The following is a 27389-nucleotide window of genomic DNA, read 5'->3' on the forward strand; positions in this document are numbered from 1 at the left end:
GCTGGCCTTGGCTCCCACCAATTGAGGGAGAGCAGTGTGGTCCCTTAAGGCAGGGTGCAGACGGGGGCAGGGGGGTCCCTCACCACACAGGCCCACAGTCTGGCTTCGTCTGGCCCAAACATTTTTCTGTCTCTGAAATAGTTGCTACCGTTTCAAATCCTGGAGATTGCATTAAAAATCGAGCTCCAACTGCTCTTGGCGAGTTAGAAGCTTGCGCTGAGTGGACTGGGTGAGGGTGAGCTCGCCTCTTTCCAGCTCCCACAGCCCTGGCCACTCACTCACCACCGCCCCTGAGGTGCCCCCCACCCTTGGATGCAGCCCCTCCCCTCAGACCCTCGAACCCTCACCCCACCTCCTTACAGCCAGGCTCAGGCCAGCCCCTCCGGCCCCCCTGCAGGAGATGCTGGCCATCATGAAGTCCATCTATGACATGATGGGCCGCCACACCTACCCCATCCTGCGGGAGGACGCGCCCCTGGAGCACGTGGAGAGGTTCTTCCAGGTGAGCGCTCCAGCCCCGGGCTGCGCGGGGAAGGGCGGCTGGAAGAGGAAGGGGCTTCCGCTCTTAGGGCAGTCCTGGGCCTGCCACTCCCCTCTGTGGGCCTCCCCACCCCCACGAGGAGGTTCAACTTGCATCCTCCATCGGGCTGGTTGTCCGGATCCCAAGGAGAGAATTAACGCCATCCCCGCTCACTGATCTGCCAAACTGCGTCTCAGAGCAGGCAGGGGCTCACAGATTCCAAGGTCGCCGACACCCCCCAGCAGTGTTCTTGTGCCTTCCAAGAGCTGCCCCCCGCTCTGCCAGGGACCTCTCTGCAGGAGGAGAGGGTTGGGGTGACTGCTTTGTATCCATGGGGACTGACGGAGCTAGGGCTCCGCCTCCCACTTGCTGGGGGTCCTTTAGACATGCCGCCATCCTGACTTCAGCTGCTCCACCTGCCCCGGCTGCCTGTCAGCAAGGTGAGGGGGTCCGACAAGCACGGGGCTGCTTTCTGGGGAGCAGGAGCCCAGGAGAGCTGCTGGAAAGTGTCTGGGGTGGGGGACAGACTGGGGAGACCCCAGAGAGGTCGGCCGCGTGGTGGACGTGGCTGGACAGGGCACTTTACGTGGCCTGGATCCCGGGGAGAGGACAGAGGGGACGGGTTGGGGTGGAAGGTGCCCACCACCCGCCCCCTGGCACGTCCTCAGGCCTGGGGCAGGGGCCGGCCTGGTGGGACACAGACTCACTGAGGGCGTGGCTTGACTTGCAGAAAATGGACCGGAATCAGGATGGGGTGGTGACCATTGATGAGTTCCTGGAGACCTGTCAGAAGGTAGGCGGCGTCAGGGCTTGGGGACCCCGGTGTCCTGCCCCTGCCAGCCCACAGCCCAGCCGGGCACACGTCCCTCAGCGGCTCCCCTCAGAGGGGAGAGACGTGGAGCCCTCAGGAGGGTCACACTGCGGGAAGGAGCCTGGAGCCCCCGGCATTGCTGCTGACACTCCCATGCAGAGCGCCTTCAGGGGCCAGGACGCTGGGCCTCCGCTGGCCTCGGCCGTCGGCCTCACCCCCCCGGGCGGCCCCTCGGGTGCCCCCGGCCTCCATCTGGGCGCTCAGCCCGGGGTGGGACGGCTTGGTCCAACAGTGAGTTAACAGCTCCCAGACGGCCTGACCATCAGGCCATGGGGTTGGAGACAGGCTGTGCCTGACAGCTCCCCCTTCGCCCAGTGAGACAGGCAGAGTCCCTGGAGGGTTCCAGGTCCCTGACGAGAATCTGCTCACAGTGACATTGGATTTGGGCCCTGCTAGCCCGGAGCTGACCAGGCCTCTCGTCCTCTCTCGATGCAGGACGAGAACATCATGAGTTCCATGCAGCTGTTCGAGAACGTCATCTAGGACGCTTGTGGGCGAGGGGTGTCCCTGAGTGGCTGTTACCACCTCTGCCCCAAAGATGCCAGGAGCAGCCTCCAGGAGAAACTTGTTTCTAATATATTTGCACAAAGTGAATAGTTTGCTGCAGACACACACACACACACACACACACACGCACACGCACACACACACGCACACACACGCACATCCTTCCTCTGGGCTCGCAGGTGCGGGGGGACAAAGGTTAGGGAGGGGCTGAGTCTGGCTGGGACCTGGGTCCAGGTGACGAGAGCCACACAGCTCCCACCAGCCCCCTCCCAGGCCTCCGGGTGGGCAGCTGAAAGAGCCATGTCTTCAGGCCACTGGCCGCTGTGTGTTGCCTCCCCTGCCAAGGAGGGTCCAGGCTCTAGAGCAAAGGCCGCTCCCGTGGGAGCCCACTCGCCCCTCCTTTCTGCCACCCTCCTTTCCCACCACACAGGGGCCAGGCTCCGGAGACTGCTCTGGCCTTCTCGTTCCCCAAGCCACTCCCTGCCCACTGACTACACTTCTAGGATGGCTCTGACCCCAGGACCCCGGAGGGGCAGCTGGGGGTCAAGGGAGTTCAGACTAGGAAAGAGGTGGTAATTAGAGGCAGCTGCTTCCTGGAAATGTTTCCCTGGGTCCCAGGACGCCAGCCGGTCCACTGAGCTGGTGGGAGCCCCGGTGGTGAGGGACCAGTGGGCTCTGTTCTCCTCCACCCCAGGAAGGGGGCTTTCTAGCTGGGGATGGGGTTTCTTGGTGGGGAATCTGAGGGGAACCGTCTGCCAACTCCACCTCCCCTCCCCCAGGCTGGCTCAGTGGGGATGCAGCAGGGGGCCTGCCCACACCCCTCAGGCACCCAGGTCATCGTGGGTCCTGGGAAGAGGTCACATGGCTCAGAGCCTGGCCCCCAGGAAGCCCGGGCGGGCAGAGCAGGCCTGGGAAGGGACTTCTCCCTCCCTCTTTCCTGTTGGCCCCCGTCTCCCTGAGCCCAGCAGCCTGGATGAGCCCCCTCTTCCTGGTTAGGGTCCTGGAGCCTTGTAGCCGTGCTTCCACACAGACTCACCCCAAACCCCATACAAAAAGCACAAACGCCCCCAGCAGCTCAGGCCGCAGCCCACGAGGGGAGGCCCTGTCCTCCTGCTGGGCTGAGGGCTGGGTGCCACCAGCCCCCATCAGGTGGCCCCAGGGTTCTGTGGAGGGTCAGTTCTGTGCCTCAGAGCAGTGGCGGGCTTGAAGCCCACCCCCCGCCCATCCCAGCTCACCAACGTTCAAAAGCACAAACCCCGGGGATTCTGCTTGGCTGGGTTCTGCTCTGAGGATGGAGGCCGGCGTCAGCCTGAGGCCAGCGCCAACAATGAGGGCCAAGGGGCCAGAGACCGGGTGGCAGGTCAACAGAAACTTCTAGGAGAGAGAGAGAGAGGCTGCTCCCGCCCGCCTGCCCAGGCCGCCCCAGGAAGAAACCCAGTCCCAGGCAGTACGGACCGTCCCAGGAACATTCCCAAAGCATACATTCCATCGGCTGCCACCCCATCTCTGCTCAGGCCTGGCCCTAGGGTGAGCAGGGCCCTCAGAGGAAGGGCAGGGTGGCGGAGGCCATGGAGGTTGGCCTGGCTCGGCCGCAGGGACCCCTTGGTACCCACACACAGGTGGTCCTCCCCGTTGGAGCTGCACTGACACCCATCTCCAGTCTGACTGGGGGCTCCCTCTCCCCTCCTCCAGGAGGGCATCAGCTTTCCCCGGCTCAGGGATATTCTCCCCCATCCCCATCCCCACCCCCTCGGCCCAGCCCTCCCAGCTGGTGTGGCTTTGCTTCTCAGGGGCCAAGGCCAAAGGAGAGGGTCACCACCATGCCCTGCCCACCCCGGCCTTGGGCCAGACTGGCTGTACGTCCAACCGGGAGGGGTCTGGCTCCCACTCTGGGATGCAAACTGGCCGCATGTCTGCATGGCAGAAAGTGTCTCCCTTGGAAGCAGCCTAGGCGGGTGGTGCCTGTTCTCAGCGCCCACCAATATTCAGTCCTGTATATTTTAATAAAATAAACTTGACAAAGGAGAGGGACTCTTGTTGGCTTTATCCCGACTCTGAAATTTGGTCCAGCCCCTCCCATCCCTGCTATGAGGCATGGCCTCTGCCCAGTGCCACACTGGTAAATGTTTAACATTCCCCGAATTGTAGCGTTTGCCGATTTCCACGCTCAATTTCAAGTTCCCAGTGTGCTATCAGTGAAGGCGGAGCGAAGAAGAGATGCCCGCGGTTGGGAAGCATTTATGAGAAGCCCCAGCCCTGCAGACTGTACACAGAGCCACGAGGTAGGGTAACTCCTTGAGGTGCCACTTGGATTTCGTTCCCAAGTCATCTCTCTGCCAGTTCCAGGAAGTCGTTTCTGCGTGTCCCCTTGGCTGGAGGGTGCAGGTCACAGGGCAGAAGCAGAACTTGCCTGAAGACATCTTCCTTTCCTGGGTCAGTGAGGGTTATGCTAGAGGAGGGGCACGAAGTGGGAAGCTGAGGGGAGGAGAGGAAGGGGCTCCCCAACTCAGGGATGGGGAGACGGAGGTTCTGAGGGGTCTGCTACTGCTTCAAGGGCCAGCGCCCAGGCCATGTGACGTCACCTCCACTGTTCGGCTGATGGGTGTGTCATCAGTAACCGGGAGGATAGGTGGCGGGAGCCCCCTTCCACCACCAGACACACCGAAGGCTCCGGTCTACCGGAGCCCCAGGGCCTTGGCACAGTCCAGGCAAGGGAGCCCTGACCTTGCTGCCTGGGATGGGATGTCCTGCGTTTGCACGGGCTGGCCACTGTGCTGAGGACGTTTGCCGCGGCCACAGCCTGTTGGGCACAGCCGGGAAAGCTGGGCTGAAAGATGTTGGGGCCCCCTCAGCCGTTGAAGAGTGGAGCCAGGACTTGGACCCAGGCGGGTGGCCCCAGGCCAGGCGTCAGCACTGAGCCGCCCATTTCACGGTGGGGCTTCCTGTCTCACCTTAAGCATGTCTTTACCTGGCTGAGCCTCGGTTGCCGTATCTGTAAAATGGGCAGAAGAACCATCTCTGATGGGATCGTTCTGATGATTGATGATGATGATTTCCTAGCCTCTCTGTAGAAGGGTGATTCATATCAATAAGCCACCAGAGAAAGGACAGACCTTTCGGAAGGAGTTTCCAGATGCTGCAAATGAATCTGTGATGGTCCCCAGTTGCCCTGGTAACCCCAAGGCCCATGTGGGGGCCAGCTGGCTAAGGCTGTCCACACACCCCACCCTCCCACCACCCCTCACTGTGTGGCCTCACTGACCTGCCCAGGGCCAGGAGTAAGAGCTGAGCATCCCGTGGGCCTGGCTTGACCCCTTCATTCTCACAAAGACCTATGGAGGAAGGCCCTTGTTACAAACTTTACGGCCTCAGGTTCCCTGGAGGCAAAACCTCTGGGTCCAAGTGCTTTGCTTCCCATTGACCACTAGGGGGCGACGGTACCACACACCAGCCTTGTCACCAATTTCTTGCCCTAGGGTCGCCCCACAACACACACCGTCCCCCGAAACCGACTTGGAAGGGAAGCTACTTGTCATTTCTTTCAAGACCTCAAAGACATTTTCATAGTCCAGCCTCATTCTCCACTTGGTTTTCCCTCAGAAAATTATATCAAGTAATGATTCCACAGGCACACACACACACAGTCCACTGAGCTGGACACAGTTGCCAACCCAAAGAGGGCCCTGGGCCCCCTCCTAGCCCTCTCGCCAGTTCACAGGGGCCCTGGCCCTTCGGGTTAGGGGAGTACCAGAGGCCAGCCAGCTCCGGTTTCACGTGATCAGCTATAATCGCGTGGACTTTGAACAGAGAATGTGCAGACTCTAGCTGCCTGCAGAGCGAGCTCTGGGGGGTTCAGAGACTGAAGAAGAGAGCGGGTAGAGTCAGGGCCCAATCTGCACAGGGAGCAGTGTCTGTGGGCCGGAACCAGAGCCAGCCAAGATGAGGGCAACTGGAAGAAACTACTTAGCCGTTGGCCAGAGCCGCGAGGTCCTGGAGGGACCGTGTAATGGGAGTGGGCCTGGCAGGAAGGCCCGGTGTGGCGCTGGAAAGGATTCAGGGCCTCCTGAGCAGGCATCTGATCACGGCCCTTTCTTGGGTGGTGGTAGCAGCCCGGGGAACCATCCGACCCACAGATCGCCCCCTGACAGCTGCCCCGACTGCCAAGGGCCACCAGCCTTAGAACCGGGCTCCCTGCCAACTGCGGTGTGCCTTTTTGTTCCGTCTGTTCCTCTAGCAGGAAAGCCCACCTTCCCTCTAACTCTCCTGCCCCAGCCCTACCTGTCTTTGCTCTTACACCGCGACCCGGGCACAGGGCTCCCTCTGTCCAGCTTTCTTGGCTAGCTTTGCACATTATTGAACCCCTGTGGTTGCAGGATCTATGTCTGCACATCCCCCTGCCTGACATGGCCTCCTCCATTCCCCTGGCGAGACAAGGCCTTTGGGAGCTCCTCTCCCACCGATGTGGGCGCCATGGGGGCAATGAGGAAGGTCAGCTGATTGGACATCAGTCTTCTGCCTCCGCAGCATCCTCCCTCTTCTCCTGGCAGCGCCTGAGGGTCCCTCTTCCACTGTCTATCCGTGCAGTCCTGGGGGCCACCTGACCTCCAAGACCAGGCCCAAGTCAACTGGTGCATTACCCACCCCCCTACTCCCCAGTCACAGTGGCTGGCGGGGGGGCGGGCAGCCAACCTGATTGCAGCTGGTGAGGCCCAGGGAGACCTGTGCTGGGAATGCTGGGGAAAGACGCTGCTCCCTCACTATCTGAAGCTGAGGGGTGAGTCCTGGAACTGTTGCTGCCGTTTTGCCACTATGAGGAGGCATGGGAATGCAGCCAGTGCAGAAGATGGCCTGACTGAGGGGTGAAGAGGAAGAAAACAAGACTGGGGTGGGGGTGGGGGGGTCAGCCCTTGAGCTCAAAATCAAACTGCACCTTAAGCAACCCCCCACTCCCCAATCTCTAGACTCTTCAGTCATAAGAGTCACTAATAGGATTCACCCTCCCCCCGAAGCCAGTTAAAACTGGGTTGACTGGTACTTTCAGCTGAAAAATTCTCGACTGCTACAGCCACTAACGTCAGGCTGTGGGTGGTGAACGTGCTTGGCAGACTCCAGCGGGCCCTGAAGGAAGGGGGGCCGGGGGCCGGCACACCCGGCGCTGTCTCCCCTGCCTGGCTGTGGACATCTTGCAAGCATTCCCCCCTGGAGCCCCCCACAAGACGGGCACCCAAGACGGGTGGCACAGGGGGAGGGGATTGATGAGTAAGGCTGCTGCACGGAAGGTCATAGGGAAGGACGCCACAGCGACAGCCTGGTGGGGGAGGAGGGAGGCGGGGGTGTGGGTGTCTCAGGCCCTGAGCCTGCAGGGTCAAGGGCCAGCTCTCAACGGCACCAGGGTCAAAATCTCTTTGAAGCAGCTGTGCTGGCTGGCAGTGTGGGGTGCCTCAGCCGGCCTGAGCAACATTCTCATAGCACCAACAAGACTATTCCTTAAAAGATAACATTCCTTCTTGATCTTGTAAGGGGCCACGATGACGCTTAGGTCTGGACTGTGTAAACTGTCAATAATGTGTCATTTAATGTCCAGCCCTCTGCCTCAAAAAACTGATAGAACTATGCGTTGACTTCTAATGAGTGGAACGGTTCTCAGAGCTTTCTGAGATGCTGTTCCCAGGTTATAATCCTCCATTTGACTCGAATAAAAATTTTCATTTCTTTCTTAGATCGACTAGGTTTTTCATTGATATGCATGACGTAGCCGGCAGGATATCAGAGACGCCTGCCAGAGGGCACCTGGAGTTTACCCGGAACCAGAACCAGCATGGCCCATTGAGCCCCACCGGCTTCTCGGTACTCCTCAGGTGTGCCGGGGAGTTCTCCTCATATCCGGATCTCATTGTTTGAGTGATGATCCTGAAAATTTTGAGCTGCTTCGCTTAAGACTTGGAGTCTTAAGGGGCACCCGTGCATTTCTTAAGCAGGACCTAGGGGGTTTGGGTAAGAGGCCCAGGGAAACATAGGTGGCTTTTTGTTAAAATGGGCTTAAATCGGAAAAAAAAAAATGATTTGATATATGGTCTGAACAAAACTTTTGCTACTGAAATGAGAGGCTGAATTCTTCAGCTCTGAAGAATAAGGGAGACCCAGTCAAACCTTAAGTGAATACTGCTCGTCCGGGTGGTGGCGAGACAGAGGCTGGTAACCTAGCGCTCCGGGCACCCCTGACGGTTTTAGGCTGTCACACTCTTACTGAATGAAGTCGTATGGACCCTGCTCGGGCCCTAGCCTGGCCGAGGCTCTCTGCCTCTGCAGGGGAGGGTTCTTTTTCCCTTAGGGTTCAAGTAGGCAAATAAGGAAACCTAAGCTGAGATGGACACAGCACAAGCTGCATTCAGTGGCCAAAGACTGGAGAAGCAGGAACTAAGTTCATAGATCAGCTTCTCGCCCACCTGGTGAGAGGGGTTTAATTAAAAAAATAAAGCAAAGGGAGGAGGGAGGAGGCTAATAATGGGAAAGCATCTGCATTAGTCTACTGGGGAAGGGGCAGGGCTTTCTCCGCCCCCTTTTTAGCCTTTTTTGGTCCAGGTGTGTCATTTAATATGCTAAAGTAGTGAAATCAACATGTAATGAGACTCGGGGTGTGTTGGAGGTCAGATTCATCACCATCTTGTGGTCCCAGCTGGTTCCACCTGGGGTTGGTTTGTAGCTTCCTTTCTTATCTCTGGACCCTTTAACTTAAAGGTTGACATTAACTCCGGCTAAAGGTGGGGTTGGCAGGTTTGAGCAAAGACGTGGAGCAGCTCTGGCAGCACCAGGGAGAAACCAGGCCATGTAAGTGTCCAACTGACCCAAGGGTAACTCCTCAGCACACACGCAATCCACCACGCTGTCCTCAGAAAGTTGTTCAGATCGTAACTCGTATCTGAATTAGGCCGCAAAATTAATACTGGGAAATTGGGCCTCAAAGGCCAGACAGCTTCCATGCCAACAGCCACCTATGGGACTACCAGCTGGATTTATATATACTTGCAAGTACTTCATTGGGAACTAAAGGAAATCGGGCCCTAAAATGGCCAAGATGGGGTTCTCTGGGCACTCCAAAACAATTCTGAGCGCACAGTTAAAGCCGGCGGTCTTCTGGATCTGCGCCTGCAGGGTCTACTGGAAACAACAGTGGTAAGTGCTTTTCGCTTTTCTAAAATTAGGTTGGCAAGGGAAAATATTTGTAGGGCTAGCTCCTTGGATCCTTTGAAGTGGAGAAACAGCTAAATTGCTGAAATTTTAGGGAGCGCTCATCTTAAATTATTGTACCTTTTTAAATTGGTATGCAGAAGCCCCCAAAGGCCTCAGAATTCCCAACTAGCCTCACTGAAAGACTTGTACAGGCTAATCGAAGATTAATGGTATAAAAGGTGCCTAAAGCTCTACTGCTCCCCTCTGTCTTCCTTTATCGGGGTACTCAATCTTCTGTCTGAATTGCCTTTCCACTCAGAAGGCCCTATTAAATCATTACCTTTAGAAATGGAACCACCTGAGGCTGTAGGCAAATTTCCTCAGATCAAAGGCCGAACCAGGGGCCACAGTTTGTTTAAAGAACTTCTTGAACCCAGGGAGGCTCCACAAAAGTGTTTGTAAATGGATTACCAAAATGAGAGGCCACCGGTCTGAATAAACTGACCATAGCTGAAGTTTAGAGCCTGATAGGAATTCTTTTTTGAGGGAGAGGAGGCTTTTCCCTTAAGCTAAATGAGGGAAGGTAAAACATTCCAGCATAGGTGAATGGGTATGTCAGTCCTTTGCTATCGTTGAGGAGGCCACCCAATTCATTGAGGAATTAAAAACAGCTATCCTGGGCTTCCGTGGTGGCGCAGTGGTTGAGAGTCCGCCTGCCGATGCAGGGGGCACGGGTTCGTGCCCCGGCCCGGGAAGATCCCACATGCTGCGGAGCGGCTGGGCCCCGTGAGCCATGGCCGCTGAGCCTGCGCGTCTGGAGCCTGTGCTCCGCAACGGGAGAGGCCACAACAGTGAGAGGCCCGCGTACCGCAAAAAAAAAAAAAAAAAAACAACTATCTTTGTTTTACAAATCTAGTCTTTATAGGTCCAGAGGTCTGGCTCCAGAAATAATCCAAAGCCCGCCAATTCTTGTATCACACTGAAGAGAGAAATTCTATGAGAAGGTATATGTTTCTAGAGGTTATAAAATACATTCATAAGTGCCAATCAGGAAATCCTGATATGACAAACAGTTCACAATTACTTCTTGGTTTTCTCTAGAGGTTAAGGTTTTAAGGTTAAGAATTATAACATATGTAATAAAGCTACTAAAATAATCAGGGAAACATTTCAATATGCAAGGAAAATACGAGGCGTGTTTTCAGTGGAAGGAGGGTATAAAGAATGGAAATGCATTTTGTTCTGAGTTGTTGTTCCTGGGTTATAGTCCTCAATTTGGCTCAAATAAAATTTCCCATTTCTTTCTTAGATCAACTGATTATTTTTTCATTGACAGATGAGTAGGAGTGAGTCAGGTAAAGGGGTAGAAGGGTGGGGAGACAGCCCTGCCCAGAATCAGGGGCTGGGTTGATGAGGCCAGAGCCCGGATCGTGGGCGCAAAAGCGGGTGAAGTGGGGAGGGCAGCAGGACGGAGACGCAGGCAGGGGGCAAGGTCCCCTGAAGGCTTCGGCCTGGTCCTGAGAACAGGAAGCCACTGATAAGGGTGCTGTCACATGAGTGTTTTGAAAATTCCCCTCTGAGTGAAACTGGACACCAGACTGGAGGAGGCCGAGTGGATGCAGGGAACCAGCCCAGGGGGCTGACGTGGGCTGTTATCGCTGCAAAGCCGTCGTGGACTATCATCACATCCCATAGTGATTCTGGTTCAAGGTCTCTTGTGCACTTGCAATCAGACAGTGGCTGGGGAAGGGGTCATCTGATAGCTGCAGTGTTTACGGCAAATCAGGGTGGGAAGTCACCAGGTCGGACACTAGGACTGTGGAGCCTGTCCATACCCTCTTCCGAGATATCTACTCTCCTTTCGAGAAACAGCTCTGGCTTGCTCTTGGGCTTTGATAGAGACTGAACACCTAGCCATGGGCTATCAGGTGGCCGTGGGGCCTGAGCTTTCCAGAGCAACCTGGGTGTTGTCGGACCCCCTACCCAGAAGGTTGGATGTGCAGCAGCAATCTGTCGTCAGTGGAAGCAGTAGAGAACAGGCTGAGCTTCAGCAGGTGTGAGAGGTACAATTAAGTTATAGGAGCAGGTGGCTCAGGTTCCTTTGAACCAACTCCAGTCACGCTGCCTCCTCTGCCTCAACCCGTGACTGAAGCTTCCTGGGATATTCTTTAGGATCAGTTTACTGAGGATGAAAAGACTAAGCACAATTTAAAGATGGGTCTGCATGATATGATGCTGATACCTCCCAAAAGTTATAAGCTGCAGCATGACCATTTCATTCAAGGATGACCCTGAAGGTCAATGGTAAAGAAAAATCCTCCCTGTGGATAGAACTTGGGCAGCCTATTTGATTTTCTGGAGCAGTAGATTAGCAGAAGTTTGAATCTACTGGTCATTGATTCACGATCAGTTGCTAATGGTTTGGCTTCATGGTCAAGGACTTGGATGGAACAGGAACGGAAGATCGGAGAATTAGTCAGGGTTCACCAGAGAATAGAACCCACATACGTAGATAGATAGATAGAGAGATAGATAAATTTAAGAAATTGGCTTATGTGATAGTGAAGGCTTTAAATGTCCAAACTCTAATGGGGTAGGTTAGCAGGCTGGAGATTCTGGGAAGAGTTGCAGCTTGAGTTGAAAGGCCATCTGCCAGCAAAATTCCTTTTTGCCTGGGGGAGGTCAGTCTTTGTTCTATTAAGGCATTCAACTGATTGGGCAAGGCCCACCCACATTATGGAGGGCAATGTGCTTCGCTCAGAGTCCACTGATTTAAATGTCAATTTCATCCAAAAACCACCCTCACAGAAACATCCAGAATTTTTTTTTTTTTTTTTGCGGTATGCGGGCCTCTCACTGTTGTGGCCTCTCCCGTCGCGGAGCACAGGCTCCGGATGCGCAGGCTCAGCGGCCATGACTCACGGGCCCAGCCGCTCCACGGCATGTGGGATCTTCCCGGACCGGGGCACGAACCCGCGTCCCCTGCATCGGCAGGCGGACTCTCAACCACTGTGCCACCAGGGAAGCCCCTCTGCTGATTTTTGATGGTTCTTTATAATATCCTAGATATGAGTTCTTTGTCAGATACGTAGTTTGCAAATCCTTTCTCCCAGTTTGTTGCTTGTTCTTTCATACTCTTAGCATCCTTTTGCAGAGCAGAAGCTTTTAATTTTGATTAAGTCTCCTTCATCGATCTTTTTCTTATATTATGTTTTTGGTGAACGTCTATGAAACTTTCACCAAGATTATTGAACTAGCCTTGCATTCTTGGAATAAAGCCCACTTAGTCATGGTAGAGAATTATTTTTATATATTGCTGAATTATGTTTGCTAATGCTTTGTTTTGAATCTATGAGAGATATTGGTCTGTACTTGTCTTTTTTTAAATACTGTCTTTGTTTTTTGTTACCAGGGTAATACCAGCTTCATAAAATGAATTAAAGCATTGTTCCTACCTCTTCTATTTTCTGGAATAGATTATGTAGAAATTGGTGTTTATTCTTTAAATATTTGGTAGGATTCTCCAGTGAAATCATCTGGGACTGGATAGTTCTTTTTCAGGAGTTTTTAAACTACAGTTGAAATTTCCTTAATAGATATAGTGTTATTCAAATAATCTATTTCATATTGGGTAAATTGTGATAGTCTGTATTTCAGGGAATTGGTCAATTTCACTGAGGTTGTCAAATTTATGTGTGTATACTTGTTTATAGTGGCCTCTTAGTATCTTTTTGATGACTTCAGGGTCTATAGTGATATCACCTGTTTCATTCCTGATATTGGTAATTTGTGTTTTCTTCTTTTTTCCTGTGTCATTCTTGGTAGAAGTTTGTCATTTCATTGATCGTTTCAGAGAAACATCCTTGTGTTTCATTGATTTCCTCCACTATATTTCTGGTTTCTATTACATCGATTTTTTTTTGCTCTTTATTATTTCCTTCTTGCTGCTTGCTTTGGGTTTATTTTGCTCTTCTTTTTCTAGGAGCTAGGAGGAGCTAAGCTTATTGATTTGAGAATTTTCTTCTTTTCTAAAATGAGAATTTGGAGCTATACATTTCCTTCTGAGTACTGTCTTAGCGGTGCCCCACAAATTTTGATATGCTACTTTTCCTTTTCATTAAGTCAGCCTCCATGACACCCAGGGAGGAGAGGATCCTTGTTACTGCCCAGCAGGGTGGGAGCTTCAGCTCCCCACATGGCTCCCACTGTGGAGGGTGACCTTGCTACTGCCCAGCAGGGAGGACGGTTCAGGCTCCCCACTTTCCCTTCTCTGATCCACCCCGCTCACCACTCTGACATGGGGGAAGGGTTGAGGCACTTCATTACAGCCTGGCAAGGGTGAAAATCTAGGCTCCCTACTCTGCCTTGTTGGTGGGCATGGGACCACAGTTTTTTTCTGCGTCGTCTGGCTGGAGTACAGCAGTTATTGTCTAAATTTTCTGTTTTGCTAGGCGGTCCCTTTCCTGGTCCTTTGCCTCAAGAGCAGGATTTTCTTGGGGCTTTTTGTGTCTGCACCCACTGGCATTTCCAGGCTGCCAGCTTCCTCAGGACCAAGTCTGGATACATGAGAAAAAAGAACCCAGAGAACTCACTGCTGCACCATCTCACTGGTGTGCAGACCCCAGGCCAGTCTGCCTTCTCATCTCCTTTTCAGAGTCTTATGTTTGCCTCGTACAGGCTTTTAGCTGTACTTAGTAGGAGGAATAGGAACAAGTGTTTCTCCATTATTCTGGCTACAGACATCCTCAGGCTGATTTTAAGATTTTCTCTTTTCATCACTAGTATTGAACACCTTGATTATGCTATGCCATGGTGTTGTTTTCCTCATGTGTTTTGTGCTTGGGGGTTACTGAGATTCTTGGATAGTGGGTTTATAGTTTTCATCGAGTTTAGAAAAGTCTCGGCCATTATTTCTTCAAATATATTTTTTTCTGTTTCCCCTTCCCTCTCTTCTACTTTAGGAATACAATTACACATGTATTAAGTGGTTTGGATTTTCCCCACAGCTCACTGATGGTCTTTTCAGCATGTTTAAATCATATGGTACTCGATTTCACTTGGGATACTTCCTAGTGCTATGTTTTCCCTTTTTTAAGAAAAAAGTTTGCTGGAAACACTTCTTTGGGGGAGGAGACACCACACTTCTCAATTAAGAGAAACATTTTTACAGTCCGGAGATCTTTTTTTTTTTTTTTTAATACCTATTATGCCAAGAATTTATAGGGAATGGGTTCCAACAGCTCAGGCTTCTTTCCACGGTTCTCACAGGTGCAGAACCAATGCCTGCATTTCTCCGGGTGGAGCCGCCTGGGTTTCAGTTGAGCCCAAGTACCTTTTGCTCTGGCTGCCTTCTTTTTTCTGATCATTTTCCTTCACATGTTTCAGGAAGCTATCTCAGCTCCTAGAGTGCTTAACAAGCTCAATATGTACATTAATTTTCTTGGCAAGACTCTTGCCCTTGTTTGTTTGCAACAATGCTGGCAGCATGTTGGGAACACACCATAGACTCTTCCAGTTTTGCCGTGGGAACAGCGGTGGGCTTTTCTTTTTGAGTAGTGCCAATCCCCTTGATGTCAACATCACCTTTCTTGTAGATTCACATGTATGTGGCCAAAGGAACAACTCCATGTCTTCTAAAAGGCCTAGAGAACATTTATCTATTGGGAGCCTCTCCTCTTTCCTTTTGTGTTGGTCATTTCGGCAAATTATCGGAAGATAGAGGTGCCAGCCCCAAAGCTAGAGCTATGTTTCCAAATTCACTAACCTTTTCTTCTGCAGTGTTGAACCTACCATTAATCCATCTAGTGTATTTTTCATCTCAGATATTGCAGTTTACATCAATAGAAGTTTGGTTTGGGTCTTTTTTTTTTTAACTCCCCTGTCTCTACTTTTTTTTTTTTAATATTTATTTTGGCTGCGCCGGGTCTTATTTGCACGTGCAGGATCTTTGTTAAGGCATGCAGGATCTTTAGTTGCAGCATGTGGGCTCTTAGTTGCGGCATGCGGGATCTAGTTCCCTGACCAGGGATCGAACCTGGGTCCCCTGCATTGGGAGCATGGAGTTTTAACCACTGGACCACCGGGGAAGTCCCTCTACTTAACATTTGAACACACGGAGTACAGTTATAAAAAACTGTTATAATGTCCTTGTCGGTTAATCCTAACATCTGTCAGTTTTGAGTTGGATTAAATTGCTTTACTATTCTGAGTCATGTTTTCCTGCTTCTTTCCAAGCTGGGTAATCTTTTTTTTTTTTTTTTTTTTTTTTTTTTTTTGCGGTACGCGGGCCTCTCACTGTTGTGGCCTCTCCCGTTGCGGAGCACAGGCTCCGGACGCGCAGGATGTGCAGGCTCAGCGGCCATGGTTCACGGGCCCAGCCGCTCCGTGGCATGTGGGATCTTCCCGGACCGGGGCACGAACCCGTGTCCCCTGCATAGGCAGGCAGACTCTCAACCACTGCGCCACCAGGGAAGCCCAAGCTGGGTAATCTTTGATTAGATATCAGATCTCGTGAAGTTTACCTTGTTGGATGCTAGGTATATTTTTTAAATTTTCTATAAACATGATTGAGCTTGGTCTGTGATGTACTTAAGTTACTTGGAGACAAGTTTGATCCTTTTGTGTCTTGATTTTACGATTTGTCAGGCAGGACTGGAGCATTGTTTAGTCTGGGTTCATTATTCCCCATTACGGAGGCAAGATCTTTATGAGTACTCTACTCGATATTCCGTGAATTCTGTGTCTTTCCAGTCAGACTAGTGGGAAGAGGCACTGTTCCTGGCCCTGTCAATCTCTTAACACTGTTCCCTCTAATTCTTTCTGATGAATCTTTCCCTGGTCTCAGGTCGTTGCCTCACAGGCATGCACTGCTCACCACTCTGCTGAATACTCGAGGGGGAACATCTGCAGATCTGTGTTCCCTTCCTGCCCAGGTCTCCTGCCTAGTACTACGCCAGGCTCTCTTTAGCACGTTCCCTCGATGACACTCACACCCCGGGTTCCATTTATGTCTCTATGCTGACCTCTATCTTCAAGCCAGACAAGAGCGGAAGCTCCAGATCCGTGTCTCCAACGGCCCACCCTGCAGAGTCCCCTTGAATGTCCCATGGGCACACTAAATACAACCCATCCAACACTAAGCTCACCATCCTCCCCCCAGACTTGCTGCCTCTCCAGAACCCATCTCCATGAATGGCACTGCCATCTACCAGGCCAGAGACCTACGAGTCGGCCTTGCACCTCCTTCCACCTTACTCCCACCTCCTGTCATCACTGAGGGCCATCAGTTCTGCCTTCTAAACATCTCTGGACTTTCACCATCTCTGCCGCACACCAAACCACCACTGCTCTCAGCTGCACCTCTCTTAACCCAGACACCTTTCCTTGAGCAAAACTTCTCAAGTGCAAGTCTGACCACAGCACCCCCCCAACTCCGCCCAGTGAGGACCTTCCAGTGGCCTCCTGTGTGCTTAGATAAGGCTCAAACTCCTTTCTGGGGCAAATAAAGCCCTTGATGATCTGCTCCTTGATTAAGTCTTGGGCTTCTTGCCCAGGGCCCCTCGTATGTCTTTATGCCTGGAGAGCTGGATTGTAACTGTTTAATTAAACCACCTCTCCACTCGAATGCCTGTTTTCTAACGATGGAGGTTATGCCTCCTACTACCCTGCGCACAGTCCATATAGTGCGTAAGAAGACAGGGCTGTGAAAGGCTGTAATTTTGCTTAAGAATGCCGTCTTAAGGAAAATACTTCCGGCCGCAGGTTCCCCATATGTAATATCGGTGCAATCATCACTCCTCTCTTCTCTGATATGACACAATCAGTAGACAAAAAGGGCTGGCTTTGTCAACCAGCGCGCCAGAATTTGGTCTCCACGCATTTCGCTCAACCATCAGAGCAGGGCCTGGCCCAGATGCTGCGCCCGACGCGGGCGAGGCCAGCGAGGCGCCCAGGGCGCAAAATGTCAAGAAGCACCCCCTTTCGGGTTCATGCAAGCGCACGCCGCCCCGAAAGCGAGTGCCTTCGGGCATGCGGCGTCCGGGGCATCCGGCTGGCTTCGCCGGCTTCAGGTCCGCACCCACAGGCCTGCTGGAACGCCAGAGAGACTACCCTCCCTCGGGCGCTGGGCCCGCCCCCTATGCGACTTGGCTTCCGGCACCGAACTAGACGCCCTGCTATTGGCCGTTGTCCCGTGACGTCACCAGGGAGCGCCCGCCTCTGCTGACGCCTTATTTAGAGGAGCCGCGCGGCGCCCAGTGTCGCAGCGTTAGAAGTCCCGGCCGGTTGTGGTCTCTGGGACGTAGTACCTGTGTGCTCGGGCGCCCGGTGACCTTGGCGTCTGGCCCGCGAGTCCTATCCCGACAGCACGGGGCGCCAGGTAGGTTAGGTTTAGGCCAGACGGCGGGGTGCACCGGGCCTCCGGGCCTCCGGCTGAGGGCAGGACTGGACTCTGGTGCCCGGCCGCTCCGACCACACGGACTGGGCTGGCGGGCCCTCTTGGGCGCCCACTGAGTGCAGGGGATGGAGCTGGGCATACAGGGGAAGTGGGGGACTGGCACAGGGGCCCAGGCGAGTGGATGGTGGGACGCGGTCCCACGTGCAAACCGTTGTCTCGCTTGCGCCGTTGGCGCTCCATGTCCCTGCCTCTTTGCTTACGGACACTTTTCCAGAGTTGGACTGAGCTCAGGCTCTGCGGCACAGTGGTTCCCGCAGGAGCAGCGGGGCCACTTTCAGGTACCTCGGCAGGTGACTTCACCTCCTTCAGCCTCAGTGCCCCTTCTGTAAAATGAGGCGCTCAGCCTGAGGGGATTGCTAGAGGGCGGAATGAGAACCTGCAAGGGCCTGTCATGTGGGAAGGGCAGTCAGTGGGGCCTGCGGTTATCTGGGAGAGCAGGTGAACAGCCTTATCCCTGAGGCAGTAGCCAGCAGGAGATCCAATTTCCCCTGGGGCATGCAGGGTGTCGCTGGGCCTCCAGAAGATTTCCTGTGGGAGGTTCCTACTTCTCACCACCACCTCTGGGCTAAAGTGTCCAACTCCTCACCTGGACTTGGATTCAAGTCCCAGTTCTTTCCTGTCCTTGGGAACTTGGGCAGATCCCTTATCCTCTTCGAGCCTTAGTTTTTTCATCTGTGAAATGGGACCAACAGCCCCTACCGTCCACAGCTGTCAAGAGAATTAAATCAGCCATTGTAGGTAAAACAAAGTAACACCTGGCATGCAGTGGGATAATAATCTTAGTGTGTGGAGTATAAGTGCATACATTTTAGCTTGAACAGCCCCTGACAGTGGCATGGTTGGTGCTTGTGTAAGACAGGAGGGTGGGAGGTTCAGAACTCCTGGTTTTCTGGTTAAACTCATCGGCCAGCACAGCGATCAGATCATTGACCTGGATCTAATGAGTGTTTAACTGAACAAGGTAGATGGAATCATCAGAGAACCAGGAGTCTGGGATGACCTCCACGTGCTTGAGCATAAAGGGCTACTTTTATTTTTTATTTTGTTTATTTATTTCTGGCTGCACTGGGTCTTCGTTGCTGCACGCGGGCTTTCTCTAGTTATGGCGAGCGGGGTCTACTCTTCGTTGCGGTGCGCGGGCTTCTCGTCGTGGAGCACTGTCTCTAGCTGCGCGGGCTTCAGTAGTTATGGCACGTGGGCTCAGTAGTTGTGGCCCGCAGGCCCTGGAGCGCAGGCTCAGTAGTTGTGGCGCACGGGCTTAGTTGCTCCGCGGCATGTGGGATCTTTCCGGACCAGGGCTTGAACCCGTGTCCCCTGCATTGGCAGGCGGATTCTTAACCGCTGCGCCACCAGGGAATCCCTAAAAGGCTACTTTTAAAGGCAAGGAACCATGAAGAGGAGGGACTGTTGGGGTGGAGGCCAGACTCAGAAACAAAAGAAGAGAATGGGGTTTGTCTTTGCGTGGAGCCTAGAACTCAAAATGGAGCCTGAGCCTTGTTGATACTTTCTAAGTGATATTAGGAGGGAAGGCACAGCTGCCCCTCCTGAGGCTGACAATCACCAAATTTTCCCAAGTAGTGAAAAGTCAAGCCCCTGCTTCTGGCATTTGATCATTGAACAGAGAGTAGCTGAGAGCCTTCTGTGTGGCAGGCACAGTGCTAGGCACTATGGACTCGGCAGCAAAAGAGACAGTTGTGGCCCCAGAACCCAGAGGGGAGATGGCCCTGTGATGCCTGTCAGGCGTAGACCCTGCCCTCTGTCTGCAGCCTCTTTCCTAGGGCAGCCTGTACTCCAGCACAGAAGCCACTAAATAATTACTGCCTGGAGAGGCAGGCGGGGGCTGCTCCTAAAAGGCTGCGACAGCCTGGAAGGGGTTCTGGCTTGGTCATGTGAGCAGTGGAAAGCATTTTAAGTAGGAGGGTAACAGGATCAAATTGGCATTTAAAAAACTACCTGTAGCAGCTGTGAAGCCAGTTTCACCTGTGATCTCTTGCTCACGCTGGGCCCCACTCTTAACTAATTCCTAGCCCTGCTCATCTTAGCCCAGCCCACACTTCCTCAAGAAACAAAGACAGGGCCCTTGATCTACACAGCAGCAGTCCCAATTGCAGAATCCTACTTAACGGCATCCGTTGTTAACATCAGTCTCCCCTGCAGGCAGGATGGCAGGGCTGAGTGTGTCTGACCTGCATTGTCTGCCCGGTGCCCCAGTGGTGCCAGCTACAGTGTAAGCTTTCAGAAAGCACTGGTTGACGGAAGGCTGGAATCCCTGGGGCCTAGCTCAGTGGCTGGCATGAAGTAGTTGCTTCTCTAGAAATGTTTCATTTGAAACACGTGAAATAAGTGAAAACCTGGACCACTTCCCATGTGGTGAGCCAAGAATGGCTCATGGGGCAAGAGGACTTGGGCTGCAGCTTGAGGAGCTCTGGGAGCCCCAGTGATGGCTTCGGACTGTCTCCATCCCCTAGGACCCACTTTTTTCTCCATAGGCTCCGATGCTGGTCTCTGGTAGAAGAAGGTGGCTCACGGCTCTGCTGCAGGCTCAGCGTTGGCCCTTTCAACCCTCCAGAGACATGAGATTGGTGCAGTTCCGGGCACCCCACCTGACGGGACCTCATCTGGGCCTGGAGTCAGGGAATGGTGGAGGTGTCATCAACCTCAGCGCCTTTGACCCCACACTGCCCAAGACGATGATAGAGTTCCTGGGGCAGGGAGAGGCCGCTCTCTCAGTGGCAAAGAGGTAAGTCAGCAGGCAGCAGTGCCCTGCCGCAGCTGCCCCATTCCCCCTCCCTTCTCCCACCCGCCTCCTCTTTTGCACCCCAGCCTTCATTTCTCACCTGTTCCCTTAGTGAAGAGCCTTAGAAATCTTTTATGACAACATCCTCAGTTTACAGAGGGGGAAACCAAGGCCCAAGTAGGATGATTGACGATCCGAAGGCCACACGCTTGGTGGTGGAGCCAAGCGTGTGGCCTACTTTGTCGCACTGCCTTCCCTGGGAGATTAAGTTCCTGCTTGCGTGAGGGGCTGGGACCTGGGATCCTAAGAGGCATCTTGGAAAGCTCATTAGGAGAGAGGACTGCAAAGAGTTCTTAAAGATGGTTCTTGGGTTTGGGCTAGATTAGGTGGAGGCCTCCCTGAAGCCAGAAGTCCTGTGGAATCTGGTCTAAAGGTGTTGATGAACAGTAAATTAAAAACCGCTTTGAGGGGACTTCCCTGGCGGTCCAGTGGTTAAGACTCCACGCTTCCACTGCAGGGGGCGAGGGTTTGATCCCTGGTCAGGGAACTAAGAGCCCGCATGCCGCGTGGTATGGCAAAAAAACCCCTCAAAACAAAAAACCACTTTGAGGTGTCATTTTCACCTATTTAACTGACAAAAAATACAGATGTTTGACAGCATACAGTGTTGGTAACAGTATTTTTCCCCTACTTTCATATTCTCGCAAGATGAGAAACTACTTCTGTGTCCCTCATTAGAAAATTGGGTGTATCTCTACTGTGCAGTAATAGGCAGCCATACGAAAACGAGGAAGCTGTATACTGTTATGGTGAGATCTCTAAAATATATATGTTTTTAAAAGGTATATATAATTGTGCTATCATTTGCATAAAAAAAGATGGGAGGGCTTCCCTGGTGGTGCAGTGGTTAAGAGTCCGCCTGCCGATGCAGGGGACACGGGTTCGTGCCCCAGTCCGGGAAGATCCCATGTGCCGCGGAGCAGCTGGGCCCGTGAGCCATGGCCGCTGAGCCTGCGCGTCCGGAGCCTGTGCTCCGCAACGGGAGAGGCCACAACAGTGAGAGGCCCGCATACCGCAAAAAAAAAAAAAAAAAAAAAAAGATGGGAGAAGAGTATACATAGAGTGGCTGTGAAGAGCTACGTAGGACACGGGTTGTCTCCAGGGCTGGAGCAGCGTGACTAGGAGAAGGTGTAGAAGAGAGACCTTTCCATTATTCCCATTTGCACCTTTTGAATTCTCTTACATGGACATGTATTACCTAATGGGGGAGAGGAAATCAACACTGGATAAATATAAACAGTGCTCTGATATCAAAGGACAGAAACTGGGCTTGATTTTCCTGCTGACTCTGATGGTTGATCTAGAAAATACATTTTAAAAACTTGTAGCTGCTGCAGGATCTCCCCAGAGTGCCCCTCTCTCCTGCTCTGGTCTCTGCAGAGCCCTGGCTGCCCAGTTGCCAGTCCTACCACGGTCAGAAGTGACATTCCTGGCTCCAGTTACACGGCCAGACAAGGTGGTGTGCGTGGGCATGAACTATGTGGACCACTGCAAAGAGCAGAACGTGCCTGTGCCCAAGGAGCCCATCATCTTCAGCAAGTTTTCCAGCTCCATCGTGGGGCCCTACGACGAGGTCGTCCTCCCTCCTGAGAGTCAGGTTGGTGCCTCCCCACTGTGCCCCCGAGTCACTGGGGCCCATCACACAGGTGCTCAGCCTCGAGCCTAAAGGAACCATCTGTTGCTCATTAGTGCATTAAACAGAAACTCCAGGGGATTATACAGTAATAAGACTGCTCTCGGGGGTGGGGGGGAGAAGTTAATTTATATCTTTTCCTGATTACAAAAGCAATATACTTGCATTATAGAAAATTAGTAAAATACAGATAAACGTAAAGAAAAGTCACCCATGTTCCCACTGCCCAGGGCTTGCAACATTTATGTTTTGCTGTATATCTTCCCAGTGTTTTTCTGTTCCTGTTTCTATTTATTACTGTACATATGCCTACCATTTACTTAAGTCTCCAGCAAGAACATTCTTCATGCCATTAAATATTCTCCCCTGACATTTTTTAGGTTACTGCTTAGTTTTCTATTGTATCAATGGCCATAATTTATTCAGTAGTCCTCATATTGCTAGATAGGTTGTTTCCAGTTTTTAGCTTTTATAAGTAGTGTTGCAGTGAACCTCCTTATAGAAAAGACTTTGCACATCCATGAATGTGTGATTATTTCCTTTGAATAAACTCTTAGAATTTGAATGTCTTTGTCAGAGTGTAGGCAGGGTTTCAAAAATCAGCCAAAGTGACCTTAAGAAAAGTTGCAAAAGCAATTTACATGTCTACCAGCAGTGTATGTACCCTTACTAATACTTTCAAATTTTTAGTTTAGGAATATTTTGGAAATTACAGGAAAGTTGAAAAAAAGTACAGTGACTACCCAGACTCTTCACCTGGATTCACTGTTAACATTCTGCCGTATTTGCTTTTCCTCTCCCTCCTTCTTCCTCCCCCTGTCCCTCTTCCTCTCCTTCCCTCATGTCCCACGGGCACACACACACTTTTTTTGGAGGGGGGTGGGAAGAACCTTTGAAAGTAAGTTATAGACATTAAGACAGTTCACTCATAGAAACTTCAACATGCATCTCCTAAGAATAAGGACAATGTCCATGACCATAATACCATTATCACAACTAAGAAAGTTAACATGAGTAATATCTAATGTACAGTCCAATTGGGAATATTCCCAATTGCCCCCCCAAAGATGACTTTTAATTTGGGTCCTGTTTTGTTTTTTGGTTTTGGTCCAAGATCAGTCAAGGTCATACATTGTATTTGGTTAGGTCTCTTTAGTGCCTTTTATCTAGAACAGGGATACACAGACTTTTTCTCAAAGGGCCAGTTAGTATTAGGCTTTGAGTGCCAAATAGTTTCTTTTGCAACAGTTCAGCTTTGCCATTGTGAAATATGAAAGCTGCGTAGCTGATACGTGAATGAATGAATATGGCTGTGTTCCAGGAAAATTTTGTCTACAGTAGCAGACAGCAAACAAGCAAGGATTTGGTCTGTGGGCCATAGCTTGCCGACCCCTGATCTCAAGCAATTTTTTCCCCCTGCCCTTTTTTCTCTTTAATGACACTTTTTGAAGAAACCAGGCAAGTTGTCTCATAGCATGTCTCACACTCTGGATTTGTCTGGTTGGTTCTTCATGATTAGATTCGTCAAGTTCTACATAGGTCTCTTAACCTGTTCAGGCTGCTATTACAAAATACAGAATGGATGGATGGATGGCTTATAAACAAGGCATTTAATTCTCACAGTCTGGAGTCGAGGAAGTCCAAGATCAAGGTGCCAACAGATTTGGTGCCTGGTGAGGGCCCACTTCCTGGTCCATAGACGACTGTCTCTTCACTATGTCCTCACGTGGTAGAAGGGAGCTCTCTGGGATCTCTTTTTGTAAGGGCACTAATCCTCTTCATGGAGGCTCTACCCTCATGACCTAATCACCTCTCAAAGGTCTCACCTCCTAATACCATCACCTTGGGGGTTAGGTTTCAGTATATGAATTGGGAGGTGGGGGGGGTGGGACACAAACATTCAGTCTGTAGCAACAGGTGTGTACTTGTGTTGCATCCCACTGGGAGACTCTTGTCGGGCCCTAAAGTTTGATCCCTTAGTTTACTTGATGCTCATGTGACCTCTCCATTGTAAAGGTACATTTCACGGTGGTAATTAGTAAACAATCTGCAGGGTAGACATTGAAACCATGTGACTATCTTATTGCCTCACAATTTTTCATCCAGGGATCATCTGGTCATCCTTACCTGAATCCATTATTGCAGTAAGCGTTAGAAAAAGGTGACTTTTTCTGTCTGTGCACTTTTATTAGCTGGTACTCTGAAGAAACACTGCTTCCCTCCTTTTTTTTTTTTTTTTTTAACCCACGTCCCTTTAGTATCACTGTAAATTCCTGATTTTTAGTTTTATTCAATATGTCATAGTCCATCATTTACATTCTTTTTGATACTCAAAGGGTCCTAATTTGGCCAGGGAGGGCCTTCAAGATGGCCCCCATCTATATCACTTTCTGAGTACTTCCTTGCTGTGGCCAAGCTATTGCAGGCTCATCTTGTACTCTGTCTCAGACTTGGAATTAGCCATTTCCCCAAGGAACCCAGTTCTTTTTTGTGTTTCTGGTTGTCACTGTTAGAAAGAGCAGTCAGTTTGAAAGGCTAAATCGTTATCTATTTTACAGGGCACTTTGTGGCTTATGGAAAGGGCTGAGCATGTTTTCCTTTTTGTGGCCATGTATATGTATTTCTTTTTGTGACTTGCTTATTCAAGCCTTTGGCCCACATTTATTTTGGCATGTCGATCTTTTTCTCTTTATTATTTGAGTTAGTGCGTTAAAGCATTTAGAGTAGTGCCCGGCACACAGTAGGGTTAGCTGCTGTTACTTGGTATTCATCCTTTTCTGGAAGTATCAAGAGTGACTCTTAAACTCCCTCCCCGGACAAAGGCTGCTCTTCTGCAGTCGCTCGGAGAGCTCTGCCTGCCTCTAGGGGTGCTGCCTGCCACTGCCCAGTTGATGGGTCTGCACATGATACCTCCCCTACTGTTCACTCCACTCTGGCTCGAGGTCTTACAAATGGGGGCCGGCAGCCAACCCCACTGTTAAGAGGCCCTGGCCCCGAGGCAGTGAGTAGCCCCAAGGCAGAGGAGCGGGGCCCAGAGCCCGGCAGCTCACTGCTCCTTTCCCGCTCTACAGGAGGTGGACTGGGAGGTGGAGCTGGCTGTGGTCATTGGAAAGAAAGGCAAGCACATCAAGGTGAGGTGGAAAGGGCAGTGCCATCTGTCCCTGACATTGGGAGGCGGTTGGCATCTACCTGCTCCTGACCCTGCCTTGCCTCTCATCCACCACCTCTGGCCACTAACGTGGGACCAAGGCTTTGAGATCCTTTGTTACAGGGGTTGGTGTCCTCATGATTTAACCTCCAATCTGGCCAAACCCCCTGCCCCCCATAGGCCACAGATGCCATGGCCCATGTGGCTGGCTTCACTGTGGCACATGACGTGACTGCTCGTGACTGGCAAATGAGACGCAATGGAAAGCAGTGGCTGCTGGGAAAAACCTTTGACACCTTCTGCCCCCTGGGCCCTGCCTTGGTGACCAAGGACAGTGTAGCAGGTAGGTCTCTGACAGCCCACTGGGTGACTCCTGTTGCTCTTAGATACATCAGTGAAGAGAAAGCAGCTTTCCGGGAAGTGGGAGTGAGGGGCATGGCTCCACGCGGGCCCCTATCCCCGGCTGCCCTTTCGTTGATTGCTTATATTAGAGCACATCTCTCAACGTGGGCCATGAGTTCTCCACTGGGCCTCCCCCTGTCCCCTCACCCCATAGAGAGCTGCAGTTGCAGAGGTGGTGAATCTGCATTCATGAAGTGAATAACGAAGCAGTTCTCTCAGGATGGGTGGGTCAGGCTTCCTCTAGCTGCCACCATCTGGGAGAGTCTTTTAAGTTGGAAAGCAGCAGAGCTGCCCTTTGAGCATCACAGAGAACGGCTGTTCCAGAGCCCCCTGCACTTTCTGTGCCCTTGCTGCTTGTAGCTGCTGCTGCCTGCCTACACGGTGGCTGAGTGAGGTCCTGTGAGAGCCAGGAAGAGAGACGGTGCTTAAGAGGACAGAGCACAGCCATCTGGGTAGGGCCACGTCCATGCAGTTCAGCCTTACGCCACCCCGTGCAGTCAGTCATCAGAGAAGTTAAGTGGTGATCCCTGGGGGGTGTGTTTGTGAATGTGTAAAACACCGAAAAGTTAAAAGTACTGTCTACTTGGGACAGTATTACAGGTAAGCCTTCAGGTGCAGGAGTCTTCACTACTCCTGCTTGTGCCAAGTCAGCCTCTGCTGTGGGTAGACATCTGTTTCTTAAGGCAGAAACAGCCATTTTTCTCTGCTCCTTGAGAGTCTGGAACATCCCCTCCTTAACCCACCCAAGGGACCACTGGCAGGCACTCTGCTCTGTGGTGGATACAGGGAGGCCCGAGGAGGCCAGTGTCCACACACAGTTCCAGGGTAGGGAGTGCCAGGACCAAGCACAGGGAGTCCAGCACACAACCCTCTCACCTGGCGAGTCACAAGGTCTCCTTGTGCTTTCATTTTCTAGCTGATTGGGAGGGGTTTGAGGGAAAGAAGGGAGAACCCCAAAGTGTTTTTGCATTTCAGATCCACACAACTTAAAGATCTGCTGCCGAGTGAATGGGGAGGTGGTCCAGAGTAGCAGCACCAACCAGATGGTGTTTAAGACAGAAGAGCTAATAGCCTGGGTCTCCCAGTAAGTGGGATGGAGCCCTGCCCCCCAACACCCACCTGGAGGCTAAACCGAGCGCTCCATGGCAGGCTGTAGCCACCTCGGCCCCTGGTCTCACCTGGCCCTTTTGCCCTAGGTTCGTCACTCTTTTCCCAGGGGACGTCATCCTGACCGGGACCCCCCCCAGGTGTTGGTGTATTCAGAAAACCTCCTGTCTTTCTCAAGGTAGGTTGGCTAAACGAGGAAAGGAAGGCGGCCTGGCAGGGTGGGCTCAGACTTGAGAAATCCAGGCCTGTGTATGTGCCACACCGAAGGACTGACCGCCTCATGGCCCACTCTGTTGCAGAAGGGCGATGAAGTCCAGTGTGAGATCGAGCAACTAGGTGTCATCGTCAACAAGGTGGTGTGACGGCCTCTACCGCGGGCCGTGGACTTACGACAAGGTGGGGGCATCCGTTCCCACTGAGTCCAGCACAGGAAGAGGCGCAGTGCCAGCCCCCCTGAGTAGCTCCTCTTCGAGGTAGATGGGGAGGAGATGGTGCTGTCCTCCTCAATAAACTTCTTTTTGGCTTCCTTTAGGATTTGTTTCAAGGAGTGAGATAGGGCATTCTCACACAGTGGGGAAGGAAAGAGCAAATACCCACAGTCACACCAAAAAGAAAGACACTGCTGAGCTTGGGAAAAGAGGACTCATCCAGTCCCCTCGTTTATCACACCAGAGGATGCGGAAAGCAAGAGATGGCGAGGGGCAGTCAGACCTCAAAGATGTTATAGTCCAGCTGAGGGTTTGCAGCTCCTCCCAGGCCAGCCTTCTGGCTCCAGGGCA

General features: G+C 52.0%; 2 protein-coding genes across 4 annotated transcripts in view; both read left to right on the forward strand.

Annotated features, from left to right (window-relative positions):
• Positions 1 to 1874, forward strand: part of KCNIP3 (potassium voltage-gated channel interacting protein 3) — a gene marked incomplete at both ends in the record, with an annotated part of 88018 nt that extends 86144 nt beyond the window's left edge. Inside the window, 3 exon segments of the mRNA XM_082852384.1 lie at positions 398 to 502; positions 1251 to 1313; positions 1827 to 1874. Of these exon segments, the coding sequence (XP_082708510.1) occupies positions 398 to 502; positions 1251 to 1313; positions 1827 to 1874 (216 nt within the window).
• Positions 1875 to 4123: 2249 nt separating this feature from the next.
• Positions 4124 to 27136, forward strand: LOC309970066 (oxaloacetate tautomerase FAHD2A, mitochondrial). Of its 3 annotated transcripts, none has more exons than XM_082852309.1 (8): positions 4124 to 4180; positions 20013 to 20263; positions 21701 to 21917; positions 25025 to 25084; positions 25282 to 25444; positions 26479 to 26587; positions 26720 to 26788; positions 26910 to 27136. In XM_082852309.1, exons 1-8 carry the CDS (start codon positions 4139 to 4141, stop codon positions 26944 to 26946), a joined length of 948 nt encoding a protein of 315 aa, XP_082708435.1. In that variant the 5' UTR covers positions 4124 to 4138; the 3' UTR covers positions 26947 to 27136. The 3 variants fall into 3 exon arrangements, with proteins under 3 accessions (XP_082708435.1, XP_082708436.1, XP_082708437.1); XM_082852310.1 differs by having other exon boundaries at positions 4130 to 4180; positions 26700 to 26788; XM_082852311.1 differs by lacking the exon at positions 4124 to 4180 and adding an exon at positions 17314 to 17445.
• Positions 27137 to 27389: the final 253 nt, after the last annotated feature.

Source organism: Leucopleurus acutus (genome assembly GCF_964270905.1).
Source record: "Leucopleurus acutus genome assembly, chromosome: 12".
Taxonomy (NCBI): Eukaryota; Metazoa; Chordata; class Mammalia; order Artiodactyla; family Delphinidae; genus Leucopleurus; species Leucopleurus acutus.